Source organism: Ursus arctos, unplaced genomic scaffold (assembly GCF_023065955.2).
Source record: "Ursus arctos isolate Adak ecotype North America unplaced genomic scaffold, UrsArc2.0 scaffold_15, whole genome shotgun sequence".
Classification (NCBI taxonomy): Eukaryota; Metazoa; Chordata; class Mammalia; order Carnivora; family Ursidae; genus Ursus; species Ursus arctos.
Window position 1 is genome coordinate 59,543,894 of NW_026622819.1, and position 19,497 is coordinate 59,563,390.

The window sequence follows — 19,497 nt, forward strand, 5'->3', positions numbered from 1 at the left end:
TCTGCCAAGAAGCTGCTTTGATTCATATTTTCCACATGGACTTGATGTTTGGAAAATGTTGACCTTCAACTAATCAAATGTCACTTATTATATTGTAAGTCACATCCTATTCAATTAAAAAAAAAAAGACAATGGACCTGTGACTTCGTTCGCGGCCTGTTGGCAGGAGGCAGCTTGACGGTACTTGAGGCCAGAGAAAAGGCCTCAAGTTATCAGTGACCTCCCCCTGCCACCATGTCCCTGGGGGTGGGCCGTGTGTTGTTCCTGCGAGAGGCTGGCTGGACTGACAGTGAGGCTGGGTGAGCAGCCGGCTGGAGAAGCTCAGACAAGGCTGCAGTGCCAGCCCAGGCGGGTGGAATTGAGCGCCGCTCGCGGGAAGCAGAGTCCTGTTGGGAAGGTGGGGTCTGTTCACACAGGCTGGGGAGGCGTGGAGGCTACGTGGCTGATAGTGCTTGACCGGAAAGCAGCAGATGGCAGAACATGCCTAAGCAGGGTGTGAATTAGGGGGCTTCCTAGAGGAGGGACTCTTGAAGAGATGAGCTGGGGTCGATCCGTGAAGGGGAAGGGATGGCATTCTAGAGGGGCACTGCAGCCTGATGACAGATTGGGAGGCAGGGATAGTGGTGTCAGAAAGAGTGGGGGTAACAACAGTTTGTGGACCTGGCTCACGGTCCTGCCCATTTTCGCCTCAGGCAGTGGGGAGCCCTAGCAGGTTCTTGAGGAAAGGCAGTGTTTAGGACAAAGAAAGGGATCGAGTGAATGTAAGAACTCCCCAGGGCATGGAGGAAGGGGAACTGAAAGCCTGTTGGCCTGGGTTCGTATATTTCCCAGGGAGGGCGAGTGAGTGTTCTCCCTGATGGGATGCCTGCTCGTTATTCACACTCTCACGGAGGCCAACCTGAGACCGAATTCATACACATGAAATCCCTAAAGCACACTGCGGGCATACAGGCGGCCATGGAATTGGGGCCCCTGAAGACCCCACCGCAGGACATTCACAGTTGGGGAATTGAAAAGCTTTTTGGAAAATAGCACTGGGGCCCCAAGGCCACTCGTAGACGTGAGGAACATGTTGATATATTTGAAGTTCATCAGAATAATACAGGAAAGAGAAAACTCGTGATGTTTTAGGCATCTTAAACTAGGAATAACAGGGACTTCTTTCAGCTGCATGTCCTCATCTGCAAAACGGGCCCAGTGATAAGTGCCAGCTTCACGGGGCCATTCTGGGGATCACAGGGGCTAATGTGGGTGAGACGCTTGACACTGGACTTGGCTAGAGTAGTTCTCCGTTGATATGCCTGGAACAAGCCAATTCATTCTCGCTTACCATGCTGACTTGCTACCAGTGTAAGCATTTCTGTTCCAGCAGTTTCAGGGCGATGCTAATAAATGTGTCCCCCTTTCTTGCAGGGATGCCCTGCGTAAGAGACTTTTCCCCCTTTAGTCTAGAACTCACTGCCTGTGTGAACAGTCACTTCCCTGGCCCCACCCCCTCCCAGCTGCGGGACCTCAGGCGGGTCCTTCATCCCCCGGGGACTCAGTTTCCTCATCTGTAACAATGGGCTAATAATAGTGCTCCCCCTCAGCATTGTGTGAGGCAGAATGAGATCATGTACGTGAATTGTCAGCAGGCGCTCCTCCGTGGCCACCGGGTCACTGACCCCCTCCTCCTAGGGTCCTGTGTACCCCCAGGACCCAAGGCAGCCCACCCCTCTTACACATAACTCGGCTTCCTCCCCGTGTTCTTGTCTTCCATCTTCTATTAGAGTCCCTAGAGTAGGAATAATCAAATCTAGGTCTCCCCATCTGCTCTGGCTTTACTTCCCTTTTCATTTCCATCCCCCAAGGCGGTTTGTTTCACCGTTCATTTATTCATTCATTCACTCGTTTGCTTGCACATACTCATGCTGGTCATTGCACTCGGCACTTGGGGTCCAGTGATGAACAGGAGGGGTGTAGCCCCTGCCATCACGGAGTCTTTGGTTTCGACAATGAAATCAAACACCCAGTTACATTTGTAGTTCTCAACTGGTATGAGGACTGCATAGGAGAACGCAGAGGGCTCTAGGACCTGAGTCTTCTCGGGATCAAGGAAACGTCACTGCAGTGACTGAGTGGCTCTCTGACATGCTTAGGTTTGAGAGGGAGGGAGGCCCGGGCGGGTGAAGGGCACAGCCTGGAGGCAGGGAGGGCACTGTGGCTGGTGGAAGTAGGGCCAAGGAGTGCTGGGCTGGAGGTGTCAGCGGAGCCAGGCCCTGAGGGGCTCGTAGGGCATGGGTAGGAATCTGCCCTGTATCCTAAGAAGCCTTTGGCCTGGAAGGATTTTAAGATCTTGGTGAAAAGCTCACCCTGAACTGAAGGGGAGGAGCTGAGCAGGTGAGGTCTTTCTGCAGCGTTCAGGTGAGGGGGGCGGTGCTCCGTACAGTCACACACCCCGGGTCCTTCTTGAATCACGCACTGCAGGGGCCACTCAGCTGGGGTCCTCAAGGCCAGAATCGTTGTGTGGGTACGCAGGAAAGTCCCAGACACCGGGGTTGTGCGTCCCAGAAGCTGGGGGTAGGATGGAGGAGACTTTGAGGAATCACTGGCTACCATGTGTCCCCGAGGATTATAACGTAGGCCGCTCCCGATGAGCCCAGGGAAAGGCTGTTTATTTAGAGCCTTCTGCGTGCCCAGCAGGTCCAAGTTCATAATCTCAGCTAACCTTCACAGCACTCTGCGGCCAGGGGTGGGAGTGCCCTGTTGTCCAAAGAGAGAAAACAGGGTTGGGCATTTGTGAGGGACGTGCCCCACATCCCGAGGCTCCTACCTGCCAGGTGTTTTGAGCCAAAGTCCGAGCTCCCCTGCCCTGTAGGTAACAGCGGGGCGAGCCGGCCTGTGAGCCTGAAGCACTGTGGACAGGTCACGCCCAGTTGGAAGTTCTGTAGGTGGCCCACGAGGCCTGTGGCTGGAGGAACACGCTATGAGGGCATGACTTCTGAGGTTCATGTTGCCTTCTTCATACACCACCTGGTCTAGGCTCCCCTTCAGACTCCCAGGATCCCCTGGGCCTGGGTGCACAGCAGGCGGCCTTCCTGGGAAGGGCTCTGTCCCCCTGCGTGCCCCCCTGCGTGCCCCCCGGTGTCCCCTCCCCCAGTCCATCCTTTCAGACCTTGGGTGGAGGCAAGGCTGTTCCCTGTAAATACCAGTCCCCTTACATGTGCATTTTTCCTCTATGATTTTTCCTGTTTTGATGAAACGCTGCTCTTGGCTGTTCAAGTTCCCAAGAGGGGACTGAGGCCCTGGCCCGGCCCGCCGGTCATTCAGGAACTTTGCTCCCGGGCCCAGCCCCACACCCAGCCCGCATTCCGCCCGGGCCATAACCTTCATGCTCTGTGTGAATGGGGCCCGTTCCTCCCCCACCCTCAATTCCCATGGTTCCCACGGACACCTCCTTATTGCTTTTTCCAGCTGACTGAAAAAGGCTGCATTCTGGCCCCAAATGACCACCCCCACCCCAGTCCTTTCTGTTTTCTGTTTTCTCCTAGACCTGAGGGTGTGAGAGTTTACAGTTCAAGGTCCCGCCTGCCTCTGAGCCCACTGCGTGGGGACCTGCCTTACAGGCTGCCTGTTAAAGAGGTTAGCCCAGTAGTTCTTTGGGCAGAAGCACTGAGGGCCTACTATGTGCCAGGCATTGCTGTAAGCACCGGGCTTAAAAGAGGAGAAAGTTAAGTATCGTGGAGCAGCACCGCCTGCGCGGGAGGGGAGGCGTGGCTGCGTCATTGGCTCCACTCTGCGGGCTGGAGCTGAGGCCTGGAGAAGCGGCGTAGGCTGCTCGGGGATGCTGGCCACTTCTCTGCCACCTCTGTGGGAACCGCTTCAAAAACTTCCCTGCTTCGGGGTGCCAGGAACCCTCTGCAGCCCCCACACCTCCTTCAGCTGAGCGGGGTCTAGTTTCCAGCCCTTGCTGTCTGCCCCGGTCAGGTGACCCTGTGCAGGGGACAGCCTGCCCATCTGTCCACGGTGGCCTTGCCAAGGCCGCAGCACAACCAGTAGGTGTTGGCTCCAGGATTCGGAAGCCAGGTTTCTCTACCTCCAAAGTCGAAAGTCTGTCCTTTGGGGTTCTTGATTATATGTTGGCCGGGTTGTCTCTGTTGCTTTTTCCCCCTTGTGCCTGCAGGCCTTGTCTTAATCACACGGCTCTGCCAGAGGCACTTTTGTTGAAAGTATTTGTCCTGAGTAATTATAAGCTTTTAATCTTACCTTTGACGTATATTTACCCATCCCATACTCATACATGTTTGTTCATTATTTATTCATTCTTTCGACAAACAGCATTTATTCAGCGCCGGGCCCCAAGCCAGGGAGGGGAGGGACAGGTGAGCCCGTGAGCTCACGGGTATATATGGCTCATTCCCCCCACAGCGGAGCAGAGGAGGGCGGGGGTAGGGGGGCCGTGATCATGGTAATGGGGAACACGGAAGCAGCATTCTCAGGGCACCCACGCCACTCTACCTTCTCGTACCTATGAACTCATTTCATCCTCACAGCCACCCCATGAGGTCATCAGGAGCTCACTTGCCCAGGGTCACCCGGCGAGTGGCAGAGGCAGGATTTGAACCCAGGCGTTCTGGCTCCCAAGTCCGTGCCCTTTACCTCAGCACCCTACTGCGGGAACGTGTGCTTGCTAGAGAAAGACATGGAAACAGCGCATGCAGACCTCAGTCCTGTGAAGGACTGCTCTGAGGTGTGTGGGCAGAATCGAGGCCTGCGGGCTCCTCAGGGGGAGCAGGCCTTGGGCTGGTGCCAAGCACGGGTCCCAGGCTCCAGTCTTTCCGGAGCAGGAGAGGCAGAGTGATCTCGTGTGAGGAAGAAGTCCGGGGCATTAGCCACACCCGTGTTTCTTTGTGAGCACAAAAACATATTCCAAAGCCAGACCCCGAGTTCCACGGTGTTTGGAGCTCTGCCCAGCGGCCTGGGCCGGTGCTGTGTGGAGGAAGAAGGGCCTGGCTGGGGCGGACGTAGACTAGGCCAGCCTCGCCTGGAGCCTGGCTCTGTTGTTGACCACTGGGGTCACTCTGGGTGAAACCTGGTCCGCCCTCCTGGGCACTCAGTACTGTGCTTCAGATCCACCGTGGAGAACAGTCCAGAGTCCTTTCCCCAGCCTGCAGGGCCCTGTGTGACCCATCCTCCCCGCTCCTCGCTGACCTCATCTAGGCCGCCTGCCCCTCCCTGTGCTTCCAGCCCTGGTGGCCACTGTGGCTCCTTCACCAGGTTGACTGCACCTTCCACCTCAGAGGCTTTGCTTGGAATGCCCTTCCCAGGCTGTCGGCATGGCCTGTGTCTCCCCTCCCCTTCAGGTCTCTGCTGGGAGAGGCCTGCACTAACCACTCGGCTGGAAGTGTCCCCGGTCACGGTCTGTCGGCTCCTTGTGTGTGCTTTGTTGTTCTTGGGACACTTCAAAACAATCACATCCCCTTTTTGCTGATCAAAAAATGTATCTGTCCCCTGAATGGCGATGTAAGTTCCTCAATTCACAGGCCTTGCCGCTCGTGTTCACCCCTGTTCCCCCAACACCACTAGTGGCGGCTGGCACTGCAAACACTACATAGTCGTTGGCTAAATGTATTAGTCTCGGCCTACTGATCTGTAAAATGGGAAGCATCCTGCTGACGTGCTAAAGTTGGTGTAAAGATGAGAGTGTATTTAGGTTACGGTGCCTAGTATAGTGCCTGGCACATAGTAGTTTCTTAGGATTGATAAATAGAGCAAGTGTGAGGCCCAGGTGTGAATTACCAGCCTAGTGCAAACTTAGTGTTACACTACAGAGCTGTTTTGGCACTGCTGGGCTAGCCGGGTGCTCCCCAGCTCTTAAGATCAAGGTGATGGGTGAGGCAGGATGAGGTGAGGGAAGGAAAGAAGAAAAGAGAAAAAAACAGGAAAGGTCTTGGGGTGCAGAAGACTGTTTATCGGCGGAAATGTAGGAAGAGATGGCTTATTTCAAGGCCAGCTTGGCCACTAGGAAGTTTGTAAATTTCTGCCGAGGACTTTTATTTTTAAAACCAAATAAAGGCACAGGTATTCCAATAATGAATGTAGAAAGAATGACAGAATTTGAAAATCACCTTAGAACACCATGATAATATGTGGCGCCTGGGTGGCTCACGTGGTTAAGCATCCGACTCTCACGGCTGTGGGATCAAGCCCCTCGTCGGGCTCCGCACCGAGTGTAGAGTCTGCTGAAGATTCTCTTCCTCCCTCCCCCTCTCCCCCTCCCCCTGCTCGTGTGCTCTCTCTCAAAATACATAAAATCTTAAAAAAAAAAAAAAAAGAACACCATGGTAATAATTGGTACAGTTAAAATCTGAGTCCTAGAAAATTAGTGGGTGAAAGTTTAAGCAGAAACAAGATATTTAGATAGCCTCAGCGTATTTCCCCCAAATATTTAGTAATCACAAAGGGGAGCATAGTTACTTACAGCAGTGAATCCTGGCAGATCCCATCTTAGCCAAGTGCTCAAGCCCAGCATTGCTGGTAATAAGACGTGGACGTCGCGTGCCCTGATGTGGCCCACTGACAAGGCCACATCGCAGGGCCTGGCCGAAAGCACTGGAAAACGTCAGACAAACCCAGTTTGAGAGAGGTTTTACAACATACCTGACCCACTCTTCAGAAGTGTCACAGTCGTGACAGATGAGGGAGGACTTGCTGCTGTCACACACTGGAGGACGCTGAGAGGACATAGCAGCTCAGTGCAGCGTGGGGCCCTGGCTTGGATCCGAGACCAGAAAAACGGGTGACATCCTGATTGTTTGCAATTTACTTGATAGTCTTGCTCCAAAGTTCGTTTCCTGTTTTGAGAATTTTTCTGTGGTTTTCTAGGGTTCTGGAACGTGTTCCCATTGGGGGAAGCTGGGTGAAGAGTGTACAGAGGGAACTTTCTGTACTATTTGCACAACTCCTCTGTGAGATTCAGATGATCTCGAAATGCAAAGCTTAGAAGGATGGCATGAGCTGAAGGGGAACTACAGTAGAGGAAAATGTAAGCGGAGGCGTCACTGTGGCATCGAGACTGCACAAGCGAATGTGTGTTTGTGGAAAGACCTGTTGATGGTGACAGGAGTTCAAAGGCACAGAGGTAGACACTTGCAATTGTAAAATCCTGGTTCCATGTTTCCAGGAAGACTTCTCTGTGCTGGTTGGCTGGTGGCCTTGACAATGCCTTTCCTTTATAAAACAGGTCTATTTCTCCCCTCCTGAGCTCTGTCGCCTCTTAGCAGGGAGCATGTCCTTTGATGACACTCACTGATGTCAGGATGTGCAGAGCTGAGGTGGGACTCCCTGGCCTCAGGTTCAGGGAGTCCTTAGCAGCGTTTGCCAAATCTCAACCACTCCTGGGCCGCTTTTACACTTTTTTGCCATATCTACCTTTGCCTTTACTATTATAAACTGCGTATGTTATTTAAATGGACCCACTGTAAAAAACTTGAATAGAGAGTTTTTTATTTTTATTTTTTATTTTTTTTAAAGATTTTATTTATTTATTTGACAGAGATAGAGACAGCCAGCGAGAGAGGGAACACAGCAGGGGGAGTGGGAGAGGAAGAAGCAGGCTCACAGCGGAGGAGCCTGATGTGGGGCTCGATCCCAGAACGCCGGGATCACGCCCTGAGCCAAAGGCAGACACTTAACTGCTGTGCCACCCAGGCGCCCCTGAATAGAGAGTTTTTTAAAAAAACATATTACCTCATCCCTGTGAAATGGAAAGCCAGTGTCACCCACCATGAATCCAGGGTATCCATAAAATTCAAAGCAGTGTCAAAAAAGTTTTACATTATGGCATTTGCTGGTAGAAGGTTCCAAGGCCTGTTCTTCTCTTTATCAAAAAGGGAGATTATTAGGTATTAAAAGACCTACCTAAATGAGACTTCTAAACTTGTTCAGGAGGGGGCCCTGGGTGGCTCAGTCGGTTAAGCATCTGCCTTCGGCTCAGGTCATGATCCCAGGGTCCTGGGATTGAGCCCCGCGTTGGGCTCCCTGCTCAGTGGGGAGTCTGCTTCTCCCTCTGCCACTCCCCCTGCTTGTGCTCTCTCTCTCTCTCTTTCTCTCAAATAAATAAAATCTTTAAACAGTAAATAAATAAATAAATAAATTTGTTCAAGAGACTTGAAAGAGAAGTGGAACAGGAGTAACTCCCTCGCCAGGTGATTCCTGCCATTTGCCGCCCAGCCTGGGTTCCACCTAGAACTGTCTTACTCAGGACCACTGTGAAGCTGCCCCAGAGTCACCCAGCTCCTTCCTGAGGGCCACCGCTGGCCACATTGTCAGGCCTCCTGGGGCCTGGCCCACCTCTTTCTTCAAGCCCAGGTGCTCAGGCCTGACCGTGTAAGTTGTAGGCCTGAAGCTGCTTCCCCCAGGCAGCTCTCCCTGATCTCCCCCAACTTCAGGGCACTTGGAACCTTAGAAAAAGAAGCATAACTTCCTGGAGGTATTGGAATTATTCTCCTAGTGCACTATTGTTCCTGCACAATTCTAAGAACTGGGCTTTGCCGCATCGAGCTGGTACCTGCTATGTCACGGGGCTGGGTAGGGTTCAGTGGAACAGGGCTTTTGAAGGCTTTTGACATTTACCCTCTCTAAGAAATACATTGTGTATTGCAGCCCAGCGTATAATGTATAAAAACTCAATAGAACAATGCTGCCTTTTATTGTAGGCAATGCAAACAGCTAATTTCTATTCTGTTGTAATCTCATTTTTTTTAAATGCTGGCTGCAGGCCACTAAATTGATTTTTCAACTCACTAACCAGTCATAACATACAGTTGGTAAAACATTGCTCTAGAGGGTTAAAGCATGAACCATACTAACGGGTCCCATTTTGGGGGAGGGGTCACCTAATATGTATGAGGCGCAGTGGTGAACACTGTCGTCTTTAATCTTTTTTTTTTTTTTTAAAGATTTTATTTATTTATTCGACAGAGAGAGAGACAGCCAGCGAGAGAGGGAACACAAGCAGGGGGAGTGGGAGAGGAAGAAGCAGGCTCATAGCGGAGGAGCCTGATGTGGGGCTCGATCCCATAACGCCGGGATCACGCCCTGAGCCGAAGGCAGGCGCTTAACCGCTGTGCCACCCAGGCGCCCCTGTCGTCTTTAATCTTGACCACATTTTGCACCTTAGGTCACCAGATCTCAGAGAGGGCATCACCTAGCCCAGTCACGCCACAAGTAAGGGCAGAGCCAGGATTCTCGTCTCGGTCAGCCTGACATTTGTGCGTGTTCCTGGGGCCATGGAACCCTTCCTCTGTGTATCTGCCATTACGCCTCGCTCGAGATTGTTCCCAGAGGAGATGTCAATAGATACATGAATGAGGGAATCAAATGTCAAGCTGATAGAGAAAGAAATTCAAAAACAGTCTCTTGACTATTATCCTGAGCCAGTGCAAAGGGTTTCCAAACGTGGCCAGTGATGAGATTTTTTTTTTTCTTTTTAAATTTTTAATTAAATTTTGAGGTATAGCGTAGCTTACTGTAAAATGTTCTCATCTTAAGCATATAGCTCGATGGCTTTTTGCGTACAGACAGCCACAGGGCCACCCCCAGGTCAGGACGCAGAACCTTCCCAGTACTTCAGAAGGCTCCCTTGTGCCCCTTCCTGGTCAGTACCCTCGCAGGGAGGGGGCCCTTCTTCTGACTTCCCTCATCACTGGTTAGTTTTGCCTCTTCCTTGTGGCACGTAAGTGGAATTATATATGATGCGTGGGGGTCTTCTTTCATTCAGTGTGACGTCTGTAGGACTTACCCACTTTGCATGTGTCTGAAATTCATTCTTTTCTGTTTTGTAGTGTCCGAGTACTTTTGGTACTTTTAAGCTTCTTAAAATTTTTTCATAGAATATTTTAGACATATAGCTTAGAGATTAATCCAATGTCCCCCCCACTGTAAGAAACAAACTTAGGCCCCCATGTTCCTTTTCTCTTCAGATTTCCATCTTTGATGCATCCCCACAGCCATCCCCGTCTAACTGCTCTCCTGAGTGTGCCGTTGATCTTCTGTGTGTGTCAGGAGATTTTTACTGCCTGTGTATGAATTCTTAACGGATCCTTAATTTCTGTGTATGCGTGTGTGCTTTTTTTTTTTTCCATTGCTGAGCCCAGGCTAAACTTATTTTTTTAGTGTTCCAGATCTTTCTGGAATTGGGAACCTCAGCTCTGTGCTGTTGAGGTCCAGAGAGCTGGAGTGGAGTCCAGAAGGAAAGGCCAGTTGGGGTGAAGCAGGGAGAGAGCAGAGGGGTCAAAGGTCTGGGCCTGGGAGGTCGGTGTGCAGGGAAGACACTCCCACCTGTGTGAAACAGCTGTCACCCAGGGGTCCCTGAGGCCCCTGTGTCTATCTCATCTTGGACTTACGGGGAGCTTGCGTGCCCCTCTTTCTGACCAGATTTCCTGGGCCCACTGGTGCCATCCCTGCCGAGGTAGTTCTCAGAGGGACTTGTTGGGGAGAACAAGGTTCTCCTTTGAGAAGAAGAAAATGCTTGTGGTCCTCTGTATCTCACACCCTCCAGCCAGTGACGGGTAAGGTGATGAGCACTCATTCATGGGGCCAGGCACCCTGCCAAGTAAGCACTTCTCACGTTCCAACACACGGACTCTCAGAGCAACCCAGTGAGATGGGCACTGTTTGACAGACTGCGAAACTGAGGCACCTGGCATTGAAAGAAGTTCCACAAGCCTACAGCTAGCAAGTGGCAGAACTGGGACCCCCAGCCAGAAAGGCCAGCTCCACACCCACCATGACCTGTATACTCCCCAGCCTCGATTCCGGTCGAGGGCAGAAAGTGTGTGAGCCATTCTTTCTGGCCACTCTCCTTCTCTGACTACACAGTGAGTGGGCCGCAGTGCAGATGCGGGGCCGTGAAAACCATCCATGGAGGGACCTTTGAGTGGAGTCTCTGCCAGCTCCAGGCTTGACTCCCAGCTGTGGGGAATCTGAAAGTCCGAGGTTTGGGTCCCAGCTCCAGGGCTCCCTCGTGGTGCCACCTTGGGCGGCCTTAACCTTCCTCATCTGGAAAGTGGGGATCCTGACAGTCCCTCCCCCCTGGGGTCCCTGGCACTGCATGGCAGGGTGTGACACACCACCGTCCGTTCTGGGTACAGGTGGGGCAGGGGGCCTCCCAGGTGGGCAGGTCCTGTTTGGGTGAAAGGCCAAGATGGTTTCGTGGGAGATTGCCAGAGTTCCTGTTCAGGCCCAGCAGTCCCGTGGAACTCGCTGGTGGGCACATTTGAGCTGTTTGATTGGTGCTGTCCCAGGACTTTTCCCCGTGTCCCTAGTTCCACCCCTTAGAGGCCACAGAAACAACGGCCAACTGGCCTTGGCCTCTGCCTCTGTGTTTCAGCCCTCTGCTGTCATCTGACACTCAGGGGACAGCTAGCCAGGCCTTGGCCGGCTGCAGAGGCGTTCCTGGCCCGCTCCTGGCTGACATCCCCTGGGTGCTGGCTAGGCAGGACAGCACTCCTTTTTCCTCGCACTCACTCGGCCTTGTAGACACCCTTCCTGGCCCTGGTACTAAGCAGCGGGTTTTCATCCCCATCCTCAGATACACCCACTGTTTACCTTCCCTGCGTGGTGCACTTAGCAGGGCTGTTCATAGGAAATGCTGGGGACCTCTCTGTCACAGCTGGGAACTAAGCTTTTGTGGGTGCCTCGTTGGTGCCACGGGCTCTTTCTGCATTCCACTTACTGATCTCCTCACCCTAGGAGGGGGATGCAATCCCACCCCAGCCCTGCTTTACAGATGAGTAAACTGAGCCACAGAGAGGTCTAGCCAGTTGCCTGAGCACAGTCAGATTTGAACCCCAGCCTGTGTGAGCCCAAAGCCCGGGTTGTCTCCACTTCCTCCCATGCTGCTCTGCAGAGAAGGCAGGAGTAAGCCCATGAATGCTAGTGACAGCCACAGGGCCAGTGATGATGACAACCGCAGCTAACGTCTGTCACGTGCTTGCTCCGTGCTGTGAGCTGTAATCAGCGCCCGGCATGCGCCTCCCCATGGGGTCCTCACTCCCATGAGGCTGTCAGCATTTTTATCCCCAGTTTACAAATGACAAACACTGGCAGTTCAGAGAAGAGTTTGTCCAAAGGCATGCGGCTAACTCGTGAGACGGTAGTGCCCCTGGTTCCGTGATCCACACCTTGGGGATTGAAAAACCAGGTACACCGTGACATCCAGACACTGCGATTTGCTCAGTGCGGGAAAGAGATGGGCTCTCAAGCCATGAAAAGGGACAGAGGAACCTTAAATGCATATTACTAAGTGAAAGAAGCCGATCAGAAAAGGCTGCGTACTGTATAACTCCGACCATGTGACATTCTGGAAAAGGTAAAAACATTCTGGAGAGAGTAAAAAGATCATTGTCAAGGGGGGAAGGAATGAATAGGCAGAAGACAGGATTTTCAGGGCAGTGAAGTTACTCTGTATGAAACTGTAATGATGCCATTGTCCATGTAAACTATAAAAATGTCATTATACTTTTGTCCAGACGCATGGAATGCACAACACCAGGAGTGACCCCTGATGTAGGCTGTGGACTCGGGGCGATAATGATGTGTCACTGCAGGTCCATCCAGCGCAACAAATGTCCCACTCGGGGGGGGGGGGGGATTCTGGTTCTCGGGGAGCCTGCGTGTGTGGGGAGCAGGGGTTGTATGGGAAATCTCTACCTTCTGCTCGGTTTTGCTGTGAAATCTAAAACTGCTCTAAATTGCAGTCTATTTTTAAAAAGCAGACAGGTACACAAGGTACTCGTTACTGCTTGGGCTGCCACGAGCCTGCCCCTTGACCTGTGTTCTTCCCACAACCCCAGCAGTGATATAAAGGGGGGGCTGCCCTGGCTAGATGATCTGCGGGCTAGCCTTTTCCAGGTGCTCATCCAGGCCTGCTGTCAGGTGTGGTTTGACATTGAATCTAGGAGCATGCCCGGCGTGGAGAGCCAGAGGGAGGGAATGGTGCAGTTGGGTGACCAGGGGAGGCCCGAGGGATGTCAGGACATGCCAGTGGGCTCTGCCAGGGGATGGACTGATGCTCCCATTTGGGGAGAAGGAAGGAGAAGGTAAGGGGAGGTGATAACCCCATTCTTTGATCCCATTCCCTGGGACAGCATGTGCTCAGAGGAGGCTGGCCTGGCTGCTGCCAGGGCATTGCAAAATTCAGGCTTAGTTGAATCAATGGCCTTTGGAAAAGTACATTTTGCTCAGGAGCCAAGTAAAACTGAAGACTCTGCCACCAGCACACTGAAGTCGAGAGCCCTGACTCACACTGAGTGGGAGGGAGGAGAGCTGAAGGCGGGCTGCGGGCCTCCAGTGGGCCCGGGCTCCCTCTGGTGCCAGGCCCCTCAGCCAGCTCAAGGCCCTCAGCCAGGACATGTGGGTGCCACGGGCAGCATCCTCAAATGGCTCTGTCGGGGCTCAGACCCCCTTCGTGGTGTAGAAAATATTCCGCCCCTAAGAAACCATGTAGAATGAATCACTGTAAAAATCTGATTTTATTGACTTGCGTTGTCCGTTTAAAGATGACGTCTCTCTAAGATGAGTCTCTAAGATGTTGATAACAGTTCCAAAAGCCTAAAGATTTTGGGGGCGTCTGCGTGTTGTGGGAAGAGCTCTGCCGGGACTCACACACAGTTCCCGCATGTGACATTAAGTGATTTAGGGTAGCTTCTTGGACCTCAGTTTTTCTGGCTTTAAGATGGATCTGGGCTAAATAAATTAGCCTTGCCAAATACCCAGGAAGCATGTCACTAGTGTCCCCATTGCCTGGCAGACATTGCTAATCCATCTCAGCCTTCACAGCTGGGCAGCCTGGACTTGATCCCAGAACCTTCTTTGCCACACGGGGACTCTGTGATCTCAGAGTTCTCTTCTAGCGCTGGAACATTTAGATCTCTTTGCCCTCTCCTGTCTTTATCGTTATACTGCGTATTCTGATACAAAAAAATCAACATTTAAGGCTAAGCTCACGAATTTATTGTCCCCAGGCCAAATCTGAGCCACAGAAGTATTTCCTTTGATTTGCATATTGTTTTACTTAAAAAAACAAAAAACCCATTACCATCATTTTTAAATTGGTGATTTCACATAGGACCCAAGATTTAGGGTTTTTTTTTTCCTGATTTTTGGCCACCCTAGGGCTCCTTGTTTCAGCCAAGGGCCAAGCTGGGGCCTTCTCTCCCTTTATTTTTAACTTTTATTTTATTGGTTTTATATTTTTATTTTCCCACGTGGGCTTTCCTTAAAGCAAAGGCTTAGATAACCTGTGGACTGTTGAGGAAAGCAGGGGTGAGGCACAATATGGGGTGGGGAGGAGGTCTCCTTTCCCTCCTTCCCTCTGTCACTCACTCCCTGCCTCCCCTAGGGCTCCTCTATGAAGTCTCATTGCTGGTGGGTGGTTAAGAAGCCCATGGCTTTCTAAGAGGACTCACCTGCACATCTCAGGTGAGCTCTTTGCCCACCAAAGACCCAGTCTTCTGTGGCCTGGTGGGCCTCTTGTTACTTAGAGGTGATGCATGCTCCCTCCTTAAGAGTCAGTGCCAGGTGCTAGGGAGCCCAAGATGCATAAGGCCAGTTCCTGCCCTGGGCGAGTTCTCAACTTCTAGGGGAAAACACAAATAGTATTAATGAGAGAGAGTGGGTTGTGTTGTTCATTCATGATTACGGTTCACACATGTTTAATAACAACACACCATGTGCCATATGATGACAGAGTGGAGCTCAAGAGCTGTGGGCAGCCCAGAAGGTGGTGCCTCAGCCAGCCTGGGGCTAATTAGAGATGGATTCTCAAAGAAAGGGGTGTGAGCTGAGTTTTAAAGAATTACTGGGTCCTCTGACCTCTCCTTCCACTCCAGCTGTGTCAGCCTCCTTACTGTTCCAGGAACCTGCCAAATATGCTTCCTGCCTCAGGGCCTTTGCACTTGCTATCCCTTCTGCCTGGATCATTCTTGCCTGGATATCCATGTGGCTGCTATCTTACTTCATTCAGATCTCCGTTTGCATGTCACCTTGTTAGATGGGGTTTCTCTGTTAGCCATTACCCCCCCCCATCCAAAACAGCACCTATATTATACTCTGTCTCCTAGATTGGTTTATTTTTCTTCATAATACTTAATCAGCATTAACATATTAGTTCATTTATTGTTTGTCTCATCTACTAGGATGTAAGCTAGGTAAAGGCAGGGAGTTTTGTTTCTGACCACTGTTGTATTCCCAGCACCTAGAAGTGTTTGGTACACAGTAGGTACTCAATCATGACAGAAAGAATGAGCTGGTGGAGGAGAAGAGAGAAGGGGTGATGCAAACAGAGGGCACAGTGCATGTAAATGAATGGAACTGGGACAGAATGGGCCTTTCTGGAACAAAGAGTGTTGGTGGGGCCACGACACGAGGTGGCTGGGAGGGAGGAAGGGCAGGTAATATACAGATAGGGGCAGTTCTCCTAAAGACCCTGCCTGTCTTTATTTTTCATTTATAACCTGTGTATTATGAAACAACTGTAAAGTACTAAGATGTGCCCAAATGAAAGCGGTCACCAAGGACCGTACTTTTCCTTATGCATTTTTCCATGGGATTGTCTGAAAAATTTCATCTTGTAATTTGTGAGCCAGGCCTCGCTTTCTAAAGCACACCACTGCTTCCCAGCCTGGCATAGCAACTTCGTGTGGGTGCAGGTCCCAGGTTCGCCTTGGGAGTGACCTTGGGCTTCTGGAGCCATGAACCTTAGCAAGAACTGTTGCTCTGCCTGAGACACCCTTCTGCCCCTTTTCTCACCCTCATTTCTGCTTGTCTTTCTAGGCTCAGGGTCTCAGCCCGAGAGTCGCCGACTTTACACAGTCTTTTCTGAGCCTTGGTTTCCTTTTCTGTAAAAAAAAAAAGGGCTGAATCTCGTTTTTGAATCTTGGATGGTTTTGGGGATTCAGTGAGCTGTCATGAGCACAGAGGCTGGCTTAATATATACTCTCTTTCCCTTTCCATGACATCACATCCACCTCCAGGTTTTTCTTTATTGTACTTTCTTTGACCTGCAAACCTCTTAAAATCTTGATCCTGTCTCAGGGCTTTTATCCCCAGGCCTTGCCAGAGCTCAGCCCTCACTTCTTAAGGTAGCTGAGAATGTTGTCCAAAAGACAGTCTCATAGCACGGGTAAAATTGAATCACACAGGCAGGTGCAGGTGGAGGTCAAGTGACATTTGGGCTCTCCCCAAAGGGGGCACCTTCCACAGATATCTTTCTCCCAAATACTCGGCTCTGAAACTTAAAAACACCGGCCCCAGTGATTTCTTCCTTTTAAATCTCTGTTGAAGACCGTGCCCTGGCTGGGAGCCGCAGGGATGAGAACCCAGTCCCCGGAATAGCTCCTGCCGCTCAGCATTTAAATGCCGTCTGTATTTTTATCCGATGATGGGTCATTTCTGAAAAACCCCCACTCATGTTCTGCCCCTCTAAGAATACATTTCCATTTATAGCTTCCACTCTCGGGATGATGTTGTGTCCTGGTGTAGGGCTGGCGGCTGCGTCCTGTTTCCAGTGATTTGGAAACACTTCGGGGGCCCTTGCTGTCCCCTGGCCTGTGCTCCCTGTGGCCTTGATAGTGGGAAGCCTGACTCCCAGCCAAACCCCGGCTGCCTGACGTCCTGCGGCTCTGACACCAGGCCTTTCCTCTTTCTGTGAGAGCGTGAGCTCATCGAGCTCTTGCAGCATGGGGGAGGCAAACGGGGATGCAGGGCCCCCATCCGGCTGTGTTCTGCCAGGGCCTCAGGGTGGCACGACACCACAGGTCCAAAGCTCTGCAGGATCCTTCCTCCTTTACTCACTCACCAAGTGCCCACGGCCTGCTGTGGGTGCCAGGCTCCGTGCAGGCATAGGAGGGCAATGCTGAGCGTGGACAGCCAAAGGCCCCAGGGGCTGGTGCAGAGCTTTTGGGAGGCTAAAGAGGGTCAGGGTGAGGGTCAGCCTCTGGGTCGGGCTGACCAGGGTTCTAGCCTAACTCTGCCTCTGGCTGGTTGTGTGAACTTAGGCAAGTGGCTCAGCCTCTGTAAGCCTCGGTTTACACATTTATTGATGGCATCTCATGAGTGGTAGGGAGGATTCAGTGGGATAGAGTAGGTCAAGTATACTATGTAGGGCTTGGCCTATCCCAGAAGCCCAGGAAATGCCAGTCCTTTTTCCCATCCTTCTGTTGACCTGAGGTAACTCAGGTGGGTACATGCTAAAAGTCTTAGGAAATAAATTTGAAGTTGGAAATCAACACACAGTGGATACCGTAGCAATTCCAGCATGCACCAGCATCTCCTGCAGTGCCCTTTTTTCACAAATGCCTGCCCTCCCTGCCACTATGCTGGTTTAGTTCATTCCTCAGCGGGGCCCTAGAATCTGCAAATTTAATCAGCTACCTGGTGGATTCTGAGACAGTGGTGCAAGGACCACACTTGGAGAAAAGCTGCCTCCTTCATCTATTCCAGAAATATTTCTGTGGACCTACTATGTGCCTGGCACTTTTCTAGGCTCTAGGGATATAGTGGAACTCAAAGGCAGACACGTTTCCTGCTCTCCAGTAACTTATATGCTAATGGCAGAATCAGGCAATGAACAAATGCACATAACACAATGTAAAATCAAGCAGTGATCTACAGTGCTACGAAGAAAAAGTAGAGTAAGGAGATGGAGAGAGGTGTTTTAGTTAGTGGCCAGGACAGGCCTTTCTAAGGAGGTAACATCTGAATACAGATGTAAATGAAGTGAGGCAGGAAGCATAAAGATATCTGAGGGAAGAACATTCCAGATACAGAGGACAGCAAGGGCAAAGGGTCTGAGATGGGAGCCAGCTTGCTTTACTTCTCAAGGAACAGATCGCATTAGGATTTAGAGCTATTACACTAGTTCCCCCTCCCTGCTGGGTGTGAGCTTTGTTCTCCCCCGACTAGCCCAGGTCCAGGTAACAGGTAAAGGGCATTGTCTGGCCCAGCGAGGCCTCTCCCGTTTTTCTAGTAGACCATCGAAAACACTCTTTGAGAGTATCTTGGTCATCCTCCTGATTAGCCGGTGTTAGTGTGTTGCTCAGCAGTGTGGCCCCTGCAGCCAGCACAGCACGTACACCTCACCACTTCTCTGCATTTGGAAACCCCAAGAGAATACAGACGGTGACTTGAAAAGAGTCAGGGGGCCTTGTCTCTCAACACAGAATGGCACTGCCCATTCTGTTTTACTGTAACTCTCTGAAGCTGCATGAGTTTGGATTCCATGATCCCTGATTCTTCTGGGATCCTAAGAACAGGTTTTGTATGAGAAGCTGTTGAGTTTTGTTCTGGACGTATCAAGTGTGAGGGGCAGGCGGGATGTGCCTGGGAACGAGGAAGCTCCTTGGCCATTAACATGTGAACTCTGAGAGGACAGGGACCACATCTGTCTTGCTGACTTTCTCCTGTCTCTCTGGAACTTGGCACAGTAAATTAAGGCATGGATGAGTTGGCTTTGGGAGCTAAAAGAGAAGTGGCCTGAACACAGACCCCTGGGGGCACACTCGGATGTCAGAGATAGCAGGAGGAAAAGGAGCAGACAGAGAGGGTGCCAGAGAGTGAGAATGCCACGGAACTTTAGGCAGCCAAGAGAAATCCAGGTGCAGTGCAGAGGCATACTGAGGAGAGCCAATGGCATCTGGCCCTTAGTGACTCTTGGGTGATCTTAGCTAGAGCAGGAAGAGAGACTGGAGGGGAGGCTGATGTTAGAGGCCAGACTGCTGTGGGATAAGGATTAAATGGAAGGTGAAATGTGAAGCTGTTCTGGGCCAATTATTAAGAAGTGTGCTGCGTACTTCCAATTGCATTGCATTGAAAGGTACCGAATAACTGGTTTTCTTCTTTTTAAGATACTAAGGTTATTATTGGGTTCAGGTGGCTGTAGCCTGGTCCATCTATTATTAAGTTTCTGATCATTGCTAAGATCCAGTGTTTTATCAAAGGATACACAGGGATGATTTTTCTAATTCTACTAGTCTTTCCACCTTATTCTGTGGAATTATTCTATAAAATAGAACTTTGCCTTTATCAACTACTTGGTTACCTAGAAAAGCATTTGTATACAAAAAAGTGTCAGAGTAAGTGCTTTCCCTTTATTTGCTAGTTTGAATAATGAGTTGCTGGTCTAGTATCTCCAAAGGTATCCAAAGAGGCATTTTTGTTTTCTGAAGTGCCGTTACAAACTTGTAGATTGCTTAATGTGTTTGATGTGTTTTAGCTATGGCCATCATTAAAATATTTTTAACAGTTTTACTTAGGTATAATTGACATACAATAAACTTCACATAACTAAAGGGTACCGTTTGAGGAATTTAACATGTATACACCCTTGAAACCATCATCACAATCAACATACTGAACGTATCCATCACCCCTTAAAGTTTCTGCATGTCCCTCTCTTCCTTTTTCCCTCGGCAACTGACAACCTGCGGTCGCTCCGGACTAATTTGTACTTGTCTA

The 19,497-nt window shown here is 50.9% G+C and overlaps 1 protein-coding gene across 4 annotated transcripts in view; it reads left to right on the forward strand.

Annotated features, from left to right (window-relative positions):
• The window catches only part of ERGIC1 (endoplasmic reticulum-golgi intermediate compartment 1), a 101,954-nt gene that overhangs the window by 20,531 nt on the left and 61,926 nt on the right, over positions 1-19,497 (forward strand). For 2 of the 4 annotated variants that reach the window (XM_026510977.4, XM_057312328.1), the window contains exon 1: positions 2,881-7,024. The exons of the other annotated variants lie outside the window; for them this stretch is intronic. In XM_026510977.4, the coding sequence (XP_026366762.1) occupies positions 7,023-7,024 (2 nt within the window). In that variant the 5' untranslated portion in view covers positions 2,881-7,022. Of the gene's footprint in view, positions 1-2,880; positions 7,025-19,497 lie in introns of those variants that run through there. 4 annotated transcript variants of the gene reach the window in all.